Below are 12642 nucleotides of genomic sequence, written 5' to 3'. Positions count from 1 at the left end.
AATGATTGCTTGGTCTCATTGCCCTATTGATCCCAAATCGCCTTAAGCTCCTGCAGATTATTCTGTGTGACACTGATGCGAGTGTAGTCTGACAACTTCGAAATATATCCCACAGTTATGCTATCCCCTTTTCCTAGCTGAGTTTGCTCAGACCATCTATGGATGTTAGCGTTGCCCTCCACTCTATCAAAAAGTCCGTTCTCCATAATAAAACTTTCTAGCTTAGAAACTGACCGTGAATCGATACCTTTTAAATGCGAAATGACATGCAATGAAAAAAAAGAAACAGTCCGTATCACATAATATTAATAAACTCAAGAATGATATGTAAATGTAATATCTAAAGTATAATTCTAACTAAGTTGAGCTCTTACGGTTTTTCTATATGAGGTTTTAGTTCTAAAGTTGAGGTACTTGAACCAGCAGATTCCTCGATTCTCACGCATTATAGGCTCATTTGAATCGAGTTCAGTTTAGGGGAATACATTTCCCTATGGCTACACGGAGATGAAAATCTCACGAAACCATAGGTACGGATGTATCCCGAAAGTGATCCACTATCCTGCACAGAGGTGAAAACCTCACGAAGGCGTAGTTTCTCACTCCCACTTAAGGATGTGACCACAACGGTCATGAAATGCGTATCAGAATATATAACATATGCAATAATAAAAAAACAAGTAATGCAAAGATGATTGAATTTTAAAATTTTTCAAATTTTCGACATTAAGACAGAAGGTAATCAATTATACGGCTTGACTCTCTTATTAGTCCCCAGCGGAATCGCCAAGCTGTCGAGTCTATTTTTAAATCGAGTTTTGGAAAATGGGAATAGACTTTAAGAAAAACGAAAACGGGAGTCGCCACCAATCTTTTTAAGTGTGATTGGATCACCTTATAAAATGTTTTGTTTTAAAACATTAATTTTGGTCTATGAAAGTCGAGAAAATGGATTCGGGAGTCGGTTACGTACGAGGAAGGGTTATCACCCTCAAAACGCCCAAAAATTGGTACCTAATTGATTATCAAGTGTCTTTAATGTCGAAGATTTAAAATTTTTAAGATCTGATCCTCTTCAAAATATTTTAATTTTGAAAAATTAGGGTTCACTTATATCAAATGAATCAAAATATTACATCCAACAAGTTAAGAAGCAATATTTTAAAGACATTGTGAGCTAAGACAGCCCTTTTGAAAATCCCTATCTTAAAACGACAAAACACTATATCCAATAAGTTAGGACATAACACTTTGAAATTCCAAGACAGTTGCTCGTATTTTCAAAACCTTAAAAACTTAGAAGGGTACTTGACTATTCGAACTCAACGAGAAAAGTCGCAACCCAGTAAGTTAGGGCACTACCTTTCTTGAGGCTTCCAAATACCAAACATTGCCTTTTTATTTTGAAAACTTTTGAGTAATTTGGCAAAAATGAATTTCTTTATTTAACGTTTACTCATGCAGAAGAATGGTGTTAATATATATCACAAGACAAATATACCAACGGTAATAAATTACAACATGTTATAATTCATAATAATATAGGCAAATAAGAAATAACCTAAAATAATGAAATATACACATCATAAGATGATTATGCTAAAAGATAAACCTATACAATATTAGTAAATAGAAATACAAAAACAATTCATAATAAATTAAAGAATATAAAAGTAGAAGTGGAAATCAAAATTTATAACAATAAGGAGTGACAAAATAACACTTAAAAAAATAAATACGAATGATTAAAACACCAAATCAATATTTATGAAGCGGAGGAAAAAAATGATAATATTTAAAAAACATATATATAATAATTAACATATTTAAGTTAGTAAAAAATAAAAGAAAAGGATATAATAATATATAAATTTAATATACATAGGAAAATGTTTTTTTTAAAAAAACTTTATTATTAAAACAATTAGAAATATCATACATATTAAATATTTTAAATAAGTAATACAAAACATTAAGATTTTTAAGAGAATAGAAATATAATAGATGATATTAAAAATGAGATTATATGCATAAGATATATATATATATAATGAAATATATAATAAAATATAATTTATAGATAAAATATACAATAATATAATATAATGGATAATATATATAAATAAAATAATAACTAATATTTATAAAAATAAATAATATAAAAAATATTTAAAATAAAAAAGGATTAAAATTGAATTTAATTAAAGAATTTGGGGCTAAATTCCAAAATAATAAAATAACTGGGCCTAATTAAAACTCCAGCTAAAAGCTGAGGGACTCATTGGGTAATTAAACCCTAATCCCAAAACGACACCGTTTCCAGAATGGATCTTAAAGGTCGTTAGGATTAAATTAAAACTAATATAGAATATTAGGACCGAATTAAAAATAAAATAAAATGAGATTATAAAATTTAATAAACTGGAAGGATCAATTAGGAAATTTGCCCATTTATCGAAAACGCGCGGATCTCCCTCGGGTCATCAGGTCAACGCGCGGATCTTCTGTTGAAACGACGCCGTTTAAATGTTTATTGAACTAAACCAAAACGACGCCGTATCCATATTGCACTATATAAATCATTTTTTTGTTTCAAAAATCATTTTAGAAACCATTTCAGAAAAAAAAAGAGGAAAAAAGAGAGCTATAAAACTCTCTCAGAGCTCTGGCCAGTGGCCGTCTTGGCTCGTCCCAGAGCACCACCGCCTTCGGCCACACGCTCTTCACACGCCACCATCTGAGCCATCGTGCCCGATGGTTAGAGTTTTTTACAGCTCCCTTTTTTAACAGCAAATCGAAAAGGTAATTTCTTTACCATCATTCTAACGTATTTTCACTATATGCTTGTATCAAAAAATATGTAATGAAAAGAAGATAAAGAGTGTCACCTCTGTTCTTCCGTTAACTCTTTGATTTCCCTTTTTTATATATTTTGTATCTATAAAAAAAACCGTCCCTTTACATTGTTCTGATTCAGGCTTTTATAGCCACTGTTTACAACATAAATCTTTGGTATGTTCCTATTTTCTCGATTTCTTGCCATATGTTGTTGGTACTGTCCCTTTTTATTTCCTTTTGCAGGTGAGTGAAGAAATCCCGACAGAAGATGCGCCGATGATGGCGCGATGTGGCGCTGAAGTTACGGCGCTGATGGAGGGCTACTGGAACGTCACGAGTTGAAGGGTCACATTGCTTGGAATGCTTGCGGCGCAAACCCTAACTAGGGTTCCCTGAAGCTGAAGGCAGATTGGGCCAATTGAGCCGATTAAATCTTGGGTTTAGAGTATCAGGGGTAGGGTGTAAATGGGTCTGCTGGGTAGTTCTAATTTTGGGCCTACGGGCTATTGTAAATGGACTATCAAGGAACTGTTTAATTTTATTTTTTAATTAATTTAATTCTTGCAAACCCGGGTAAATTTGGGCTATTACACCTCCAACAAGGGAATAGGTTTGACTTCTAGACTCATTTGTCAGCAGAACTTTCAAATTGATGGACTCCATTGTCACTGGCCGGTTAGACTCTTTAATTATTAATGGCTTGATCAGAACAAATTATATTAGATTAAATTAAATAGAATGAAGAGTTGTGTATAATTTGAGAGGAGATTAGGCGGAGAAAAAAGAGTAAATAGAGTAGAATCCATTTCTTGTCAAGAAGTTTGGAGAGGTAAACTCTTTTTATTTTTAAATTTGGCTTATCAAAGTTGTTTTGTTTTAGAGCTATGACATATATAAAATAAATTAATTAAGAGAAGATGCATATATTTTTTAATTTGCTTTTTCTTTTATCAATCATAGAAATAATGATTTTATCACCAACGAAAAAGGAAACAAACTAAGCACACATGGCAATCTTTTATTGCTGGCTGTCAAATTTATTTAAATATAGTATTACATAATATAAAAGAAAATAGTAGTAGTGCAAACTATTTTATTTTGTTTGGACAGCCTCATCACCACTCATAAATTGCCTAGATACGATAGAGAGCAATCAATCAAAGCAAAGCTAGATTATTTAGGCACGGAACTGGCGTAGATATTGGCGGTTAATACTTGACCTTTGGAATTTGGTTCAATACTTGCCCATGCGGTGTATTCAGAATCGGCATAAATAATCCGATCTTCACTCTTGTGGCCGTATTTAAGATTGTTTGCAACTTGTTTCCAATCAATGGGGTCATTAATTTTGAACATCTTAGTAGAGACCTACAATTGATAAATGAATGGATTACCATATATGCTATAATATATTTTATTTTTTAAAAGAAATAGTTAAGCTTTAATATAATTACCATGTGAAAAAAGTGAAGTCAGTCTGATGCTATACCATGGGAAAGAATTAATTAGAAACTGAGAGATTAATATGCACCTGATTATCAGTGGTCCAAAAAATGATCCACCTGAGGCTATGACCGACTTCATACACAAGAGCTCCGTTCAGATAGATGGCTGGCATAGTCAGCGTAAAAGTTGCTGTTTCTGTATTCTTGATCGTTTCCGCAGCAGTTTCGTAGTTCGACAAAGCCAATACTAGATTCTGGCCAGCATCATTTGTAATAGTGCACTCAGTGGTAGCAGTAGAAGCCATTTGTAGTTGGTTTATACAAATTTCAGCTATATACTGAGTCTGATTTTTTATTTGCTTGTGTTGTGCTTCATGCAGGGTTCCATACACACATATTTATACACAGGTTTATAGCATAAAATAATCAAGTCAAGGAGCTTATAATTATTTAGCTTGAGCCAAGTCAATAAGATTTTATTAATTAACCAAGGTTATGACTTCATCGAAAGTTCTAACTATATTTATATCCTTATAACTATAAAACTTTTGTCCTTACTTTTCCTTTTCTTTCAATTCATTGTCCCGAAAACAAATAATATACTTTTTCTATCACATAAATCTATTCATATAAGTAAGCTGCCCTCCTATCTATAGAAAAAGAAAAGGGTAAAATGGCATTCACATCCCTATAACCATCAAACCCTTGTCTTTTTCTTTTTCAAGTTCATTGCATCGAAATGATCAACTCATTAAGGTGGATCTCCTCCCCCACCCTCCCACCCAAGTTTATACAATCAATGTCATTTTTAAATATGGTGACTAGAATTTCAATATACAACATGTTTAGCAGCACTCTTAATTTTGTGTAAGATTTTCACTAAATCTTGACATGGTTAAGATTACAACTATTAATCATTGTTCATATTTGATGGATTTCAAAATATATTTATTAATTACATTCCAATACTATCCGACCTAATCTAGGGAGCTAGTTTTATTGTAAATAAATTATTAAGTGAGTTTTATTTGATAAATCTACCACATTTAGGTGAGTTATATTATTAAGGTCATGAAATTTATCACCTTTGTAGGCATGGTCATTTTTAGTTTTCTTAGTGAATATCCTCATCTTTTGCTTCAATTTCATCATTTTGGATATAAAATTTGTTTCCATATTCTTTCCATTTTTTTAATGGATACTTGATAAAGTTTCACCAAATTCTCATATGTACGACAGGTATGTGACCAATGCGCACCTTATACCAATGCCCCTTGTTCAAAGTTCAACTCAAGCCGAGTTGAGTCTACATAACCATGTTGGTAGCCTAACTTGCACAAAGGTCTGGTAGATTCGTAACATTAGTACCTTTTCATTCATAATGAATTAGTGAAGTTTCTCCAACTTTTCTCGAGAAAAATCTAACTTCTGTAATATTAGATTATGTGGAAATTAAATGAATGCTCACCCAAATGTGAGAGTGTTTCTATTTTGATTACCCAACTATAGTTTTTTTTTACACTAAAATTTTTGAATTCCTTTTTTCTTAAATATAGGTTTATATACTTGTGAGGAGCTTATGCATTGAGTGAGACACTTATTTAACTTGAGCCAAGTCAATAAAATAAATTTATGAATTTATCAAAAGCTTTATTATGAAAGGATAAGTATATTTAAATCCTTATCATTATCAAACACTTGTTTGTTTGTTTTTCCTTTCGATTCAATGCGACGAAAACTTCAACGAGGCATTGGCTCAATGCTAATGGCAAAGTTGAGGTCTCAAGTTCATGTCCCACCTGATGTAAAATGTCTAGGTTCTTAGTTAATTTATTAGTTATTGAGTTATTTATTGCTTATAATGGTTGAATGCATTGTTACTGTTATAACTTCAAAAAAAAAGTTCAATACACCGAAAACAAACAATTTAATTTTAAAAAAACATAAATAAACTCATATAATTTTTTATTCTTTTGCTCAGCCTTAAAATGTTGTATCAAAAAGAGAAAAGCCCTGGCAACTGGAAGAAAAGAGGCTCAAAGATAAAAATGACTCTCAGAACACAACAATCATACTCGAATGCACCCCAACACCCAACAAGAGAACTCTCGAATATATCTCAGAACTCAGAAAACAAACATCAAAATGACCTTAAAGTAGAAAACAAGACACCAAGCTGAATAGAAACAACAGACTCAAAAATCAGAGATAAAGGCTCAGAAAATCGTTGTAGCAAAGAGCCAAAACCATCCCGTACATCAAGATATTGCCTCCACGCTTCACTATCAAAAGTCTCTTTGTAACAGCCCGCTTGGCAGAGGCTTAATATCAAGATACTGTTTGGCGTATTAGTTGGTAAAGTCAAGGGTAGAATTTAGTACGTAAAGTATTTGTTTTGGCTTAGTGGCGAACTCTGTGGGATTCGCCATTTCAAGAACACAAAGTTTTGGCGAACTCCAGGGTTTTGTGGACTCTTCTACTAAATATCCTTCCACCCTAGATGTCTTGGGTGAACTCGTTAAAATTGTAGTTCTGATAGATTTGTTTCTATATTCAGTGCTTGATGACTTAGCTAGTCATGTTGGGGTTTAGTTGAGACCTAATTAGAATTGAACTAGAACACTGTAGACGATTAGATTTAAAACTTATTAAGTGCGTTTAATCACGTGAATCAATGGTGTTAGTGGGATTATGTGAGCCTCTTTCTAAATTCTACATCATGCATACCGTAGGCAGGGTGGCGTGTAGAAATATTTTGTGTGAGTTCTTATAATGAAATGCAGTTTTTGTTAAACTCTGTTTTATGAAATCTTTTGTTAATTCTAGAAATATATATATCGATATATATATTAGTGTGTTTGATATAATGAGATGGTTTAAAAGATAATACTTTAGGCGTGTACGCCAAACTGTTCGAATGTTGTTTTTAACTATCAATGATGTAAATTGAAACTTTTGTAAAGGGAATAACTCTATTGACATTTATAAAGCTTCCGCTAAATGTTTTGTTTAAAATGTTTTACTTGGCGTATAAATAATAAAAATTATTTTCTAATTGTCATATTGAGGACTATGCCAGTATCTTAATATTTAAAATTAAATTCTATTACTTTTGTTGAATACATATGATTTTAAGTTGTGACACTCAATATCGGACCCACTTATCGGGTCGGGGAAGGTGTGTTGTAAGTTTTGGTATCAGAGTCAAGCTTGAGTCGATTCTTGAAAAATCGAAGGTTGTGTCACGCCCAGCCATGCATGATACATTTCTGGCTTAGTCCTTGTAATTTGAATTAATTTGAATCTTATTGTAGTGTTAGTGAAAATGTATGAATGATCGAGAGAAGCAACCGGTGAGGAAATAGAAAGCCATGTACCCCCTGCTCAGGAGCAAATTCCCACACTAATCAGGGTGCTGCTGGCAATGCTTTTAGCAACGCCTTCTCCACTATGATTACCCAGATATTCGATCAATTCATGGGAACAACCCAAAATAATCACCTTTGAAAATGAGGTTGCCTCCACACTTCACTATCAAAAGTCTCTTGAGGTCTATATAATCAACAGAGACTTAAAAAAATAAGATACCATAGTCGATAAGCACCTCAAAACAAATCACATTTGATAAGTCAAAAGTAACATATTTTGGCCTCACACTTAATGCATTATTGGGTGATTATTTGACATTAATCATGAATTATATATTCCTAATCCTTTATATTCATATTTTGGTGCTTAATAGGGTGTTTGAGAGTAATAAGAGTGAAGAGCGGGTGGACATTAGAATTTTTGAGCATTCCGGTAGTTGTACGCATGCAACAGATTTTCACACAGGCAATTCACATGACTGTGTGTTTTCACACGGTTGTGTGTCTAGGATGTGTTGATCCCAGTCCACGGCTGTAAGTTACAATTTTTAGGGTTTTTCAATGCCTTGAATATTTTAGTTTTGAATTTCGTGCCTAATTGAGATAAGTTCGAGAATGAGTAAGAGAAAATAAGAAGAGGTAATTTGAGCAATTAGTGGTTGAAGAGATGGCCAAGTTGGAAAAATGCACGATAGAAATTATGGATGGCTATCATGATTTGTGTAGGTTGTGAGAGTGCATCAGGATGGCGGACCTTTTAGATATCTATGTTTAAAGACCAATTTTTGTTGTATTTTGAAGATGAGGAATTGAGAGAGAGAGATTGGTTGAACCAGAGCGGTCTTGCTTACTTGAAATCTTTGTGGAGACCATTTGGTGGTCCAACTTCTTTTGTGCTTCAAACAGAATCACTTGGGTTGAGGTACTTGGAGTACCAATTCACATGTGGAATTATATCACATCCAAGAGAATTGCAGAGAGTTGGGGTTCTTTAGTTTCGTTGGGTTGAAATACATGTTCTACGGAAGATTATGGAAAAATGGCTCTAGCAATCTTGTCCAAACAATTGTAGAGAGTGGATGAGGTCGTTATTCTCCAGTTTAGTGAAGAAAGTTATCATGTTAGAGTTACTGAGATCACAGGTCCAGTTACAAGGAATGAACCAAAGCAACGCCATTGGGCTTTAGCGTCAGAATGGTGTCCAGAAATCGCTGCGTCTGAGTTGAATTTGCAAGATACAGGCTAAGTTGAAAAGCCGCTGGAAAAAGGTATGGCGATAGAAGGCGAGAGAACAGAAATGCCTAATATATAAAATCATCGAGAAGAGTTGAAAATTGGAGAATGGGAGCGAATAGACTGAATTTGTCAGATGAAAAACTCTTGAAGAAATTGCAGGGATGGTAGTTCCATAAAGAACAAGAAAGAATACGAAGTTGTGATAGCTAGAATGGGCGACAAGACACTAAATGAATCTGCTAATCAAAAGTCGGCTGATCAACAGTTGCAGGAAGTGGATGGGCTGAATTAGAATGGTGGCATTATGGAATAAACCTTATATCGTGTCCAAGTGTAGAGCCGAAAATAGTAGCATGCATAACAATGACCAACTGTGTAAGAGATCAGAAAAGAGGAAACTGTAACATGGGAGATGGTTTATTGCATGATGGGAATGCTCATGAGAATAGGTATGAAAAGTGGTTGGTGTCCCAAATGGGATGAGTTGGGCTAACAGTGGTGTACAGCTTGGAGATACTTTTGGAGATTTGATGAATGACACACTGTCAATGGTTAAATCCAAGAATTTTAAATTAATAGAAGAATTTGTTATGGTGAATAACTCCATGAAAGTTCCGATTGAATTAGGGAAGGATAACTCTGAACAGAAGGAGAATGCACGCATGGAATCAAAAAGAAAAGAAAGAGAATAATCACTTTAAATGGAAGTTCTACGGTGAGGCGGATGAATTGGTGCGTCGAAAAGAAAGTAAGAAACAAGCTAAAATAACCGGGAGTAGTTAAAAAAGAAAAAAGAAAAACATTCCGGTGCAAGTATTGTGATGTAAAAGGTTGGTATATAATTATCATTGAAGGCCTTGGAGTTAATCCATGAAGAGTGGGCTTGTGAAAGAGCCTTGGTGGAAGGTCCATTTTGAACGTGTGGTGCCATTTTCTGTTATCGAATTTGTTTCATTTTTTTTTGAAGGGAAAAATGACCCGAAAGTCAACCTCATCTTATTGCATCTTAAATAATCATTTTAAATGCCTATGTTGGGGTGATTTTAAGAGAGTTGTCTGTTTGGGAGAGTTCATTTTGGTGAGAAGACGTGGGTTGTGTTGGTTGATGTTGCCTCTACACTGTGTTGGCTGGTGTTTTATGTCGACAGTTTCAGTATTTTGGTTCTATCCTAGATGTGTTTTTATTCTAATTTTAGGCGCTTTCTTCTTAGGGGTGTAAACGAACTATTTCTGAAAGATTTGTGCCTTCTATTTTCTAATCAAATATGTTTTATTGCTGAGAAAAAGAATTAATGTGTAACTACTCTTGTGGTTAATCTATTTCCTTTGTTTCAAATTACAATGTAAAGTCACTGAGTGTTGCTAGTAGTGTTATTATTATTTAGTTTAGTTTGATTAGTATTTTCATTAAAGTTGTATTAGAGATATGTTATGTAACAGCTCAGTTTAGACCTTAATCGGAACAGTGGTTTCGGGACCACAAATTCGAGACAAAAAAATATTTTAGTATTAATCTTGGTGTTTACAGTATGTGAGTTAATATGTGTGAAATTTTCGTGTGAAAATTTTATCGTTTGTGAGCTCAATTTTATAAAAGAACTTAATTGCGTTAAATGTAAAAGTAGCATGCTATAAGTTAAAAGTGTCTAAAAGCTATGGAACTTAAAAGTTAGGGTCCTCATGTGATAAATGGACCATTAATTAGTTAGTGGAAATGTTGGTTTGGCATTATTGAAATATTGAATTTTAATAATTTATGAATATATGTTAATATATTAAAAAAATAAAAGTTAAATTATCATCTTTCATGGTTCTTTCAACCGAAAATGAGAAAAGAAAAAGGTTCATGGAAGCCGTTAGGGTTCGGCAACTTCAAGCTTTAATTAGTAAGTGATTTTGACTTGGTTTTAATAATTTTTATATTTTTAAGATCGTTGCTTCGAATGCTGGTAAACTCATGCTTCAGTTTTCGGAATTTATGTTGATTTTGTGTTTTGCTATTGTTGAAAGTGTGATGATTTTTGTGTTTAATGATGAAAAATAAATATGTATTAATAGATTTTTTCATGTTTTGGTTAAATAATGATTCGGTTGATGAATGTGTTTTCGGTTGTGGATTAATTGGATAAGCTAAGTGATGAATAAATCACTGCTTGTATAATTGGATTTATTGGTGCATTTACGAAGACAATAATATTCATGAATTATAGTTGATTTGTAAATTATTAAGTTAAGTTTAAGGTGTTTAGTTAATATGACTATTTGGTTATGAAATTGGTATAAAATATTTTTTTTATATAATTTGCTAGCCGAATAGATGAAAAACAATTTGGTTTTGAAAATGACATTTTAGCGTGATTCATAGCATGTGAACTTGACATATTTCTATTCGGCATTGGTACTTAGTAAATGACTATTAATAGTTAAATGAGTGGTGCATGAATTACTTTTAAATACAATGGAGATTCGGTCATTTGGTAATACTTGTATGTACTTGTATATTTTTGTCTAATAATCCGTGTGGAATAACTGACCATTCAGTAATGGTTGCTAATATTTCATTTTTGGATGTATTAATGTATGTGCATTATGTGTGCTGAATCAAGTTGCAAATAAATATATATATGTTACCGAATTGAATTGAGCTTTGGAGAATTTGTTCCGAGTGTGAAATAAATTGAATAAATGGGCTACTAAGGCCTAAGGTAAATTCGGTCTAACACGGGTTTGATGAGATTTTGTGTATTTTGTGCTATTTGGAAATAGAGACTAATTTGTAAAAATGTAAAATATTAGGGGCTAATGTGCAAATTGCCATTTTTATGTGTTTTTGGGCGAATTTGAGTATATGTGAGATTAAATAAGTTTAATTTATATTAATTTAGATCAAGAAAAGAGGAAATCAGAATTGGATCGGAAGAAAAAAAATCTAAAATTTTCAAATAGCCATCCCGGTTCGTTCGTCTTCGTCCATGGTAAGTTTGAAGTAGTCACCTTTAGTATATAATTGATGATGCCTTGATATGTATACATTAGATGGATTGTGACCTTTTGGTTCTACTTGAATTAAGTTGTGTGATAAATAATTTATGTATATGACATATAGTTGAATGGTCACTATGGGTTAAGCTTGAATGGTGAAATGGATATGTGATATTTATGTATGACTTTTGAACCGAAATGTAAATGATGATGTTCATATGGAGCTTGTATCCGAATGTAGCAAATGACTACTAATGTGATATGTTGAATGAGATGTGTTAATATATGATTAAATATGCATGATATTTGATGTATATCCGGGTTTTATCCCGCAGGCTTCGTGCTGGTATTATATCCGGGTTTTATCCCGCCGGCTTCGTGCTAGTATTATATCCAGGTTTTATCCCGCAGGCGTTGTACTGGAATTATATCCGGGTTTTATTCCGCAGGCTTAGTGCTGGTATTATATCCGGGTTTTATCCCGTAGGCTTCGTGCTGGTATTATATCTGGGTTTATCCCGCAGGCTTCGTGCTAGTATTATATCTGGGTTTTATCCCGTAGGCTTCATGCTGATATTATATCCGGGTTAAATCCCGCAGGCTTAGTGCTGGTGACTGGATTCGGGTTTTAAACCTAGCAGGCTTAACGCCGGTGATTCAAGTAAGATTATGAATTCAAAAGTTCGAGGTAAACTACTATTGATTATGTATGATACATTATGATAGTCAGGTACGTAATATGTACTCGCATGTGAATTGATTTTTAAGGTGAA

The 12642-nt window shown here is 33.2% G+C and overlaps 1 protein-coding gene and 2 long non-coding RNA genes across 3 annotated transcripts; 2 read left to right on the top strand and 1 right to left on the bottom strand.

The window, feature by feature from the left end:
* Window positions 1–2629: 2629 nt before the first annotated feature.
* Window positions 2630–4005, top strand: LOC121229073 (uncharacterized). The gene is made up of 2 exons (XR_005926527.1): window positions 2630–2802; window positions 3082–4005. It is a non-coding gene; the product is annotated as an uncharacterized lncRNA (long non-coding RNA).
* LOC121229072 (uncharacterized) lies at window positions 3828–4666 on the bottom strand. The gene is made up of 2 exons (XM_041112272.1): window positions 4370–4666; window positions 3828–4206 (listed from the first exon to the last, which is right to left on the bottom strand). The coding sequence occupies exons 1-2, from the start codon at window positions 4586–4588 to the stop codon at window positions 4012–4014; spliced, it is 414 nt and encodes a 137-aa protein (XP_040968206.1). The 5' UTR covers window positions 4589–4666; the 3' UTR covers window positions 3828–4011.
* A 6048-nt stretch (window positions 4667–10714) lies between these two features.
* On the top strand, window positions 10715–12287 carry LOC121229071 (uncharacterized). The gene is made up of 3 exons (XR_005926526.1): window positions 10715–10773; window positions 12205–12228; window positions 12267–12287. It is a non-coding gene; the product is annotated as an uncharacterized lncRNA (long non-coding RNA).
* Window positions 12288–12642: the final 355 nt, after the last annotated feature.

This window comes from Gossypium hirsutum, chromosome A05, assembly GCF_007990345.1.
Source record: "Gossypium hirsutum isolate 1008001.06 chromosome A05, Gossypium_hirsutum_v2.1, whole genome shotgun sequence".
Taxonomy (NCBI): Eukaryota; Viridiplantae; Streptophyta; class Magnoliopsida; order Malvales; family Malvaceae; genus Gossypium; species Gossypium hirsutum.
Note: the sequence above shows the minus strand (reverse complement) of the source record. Positions and strands in the feature narration are given on the sequence as shown.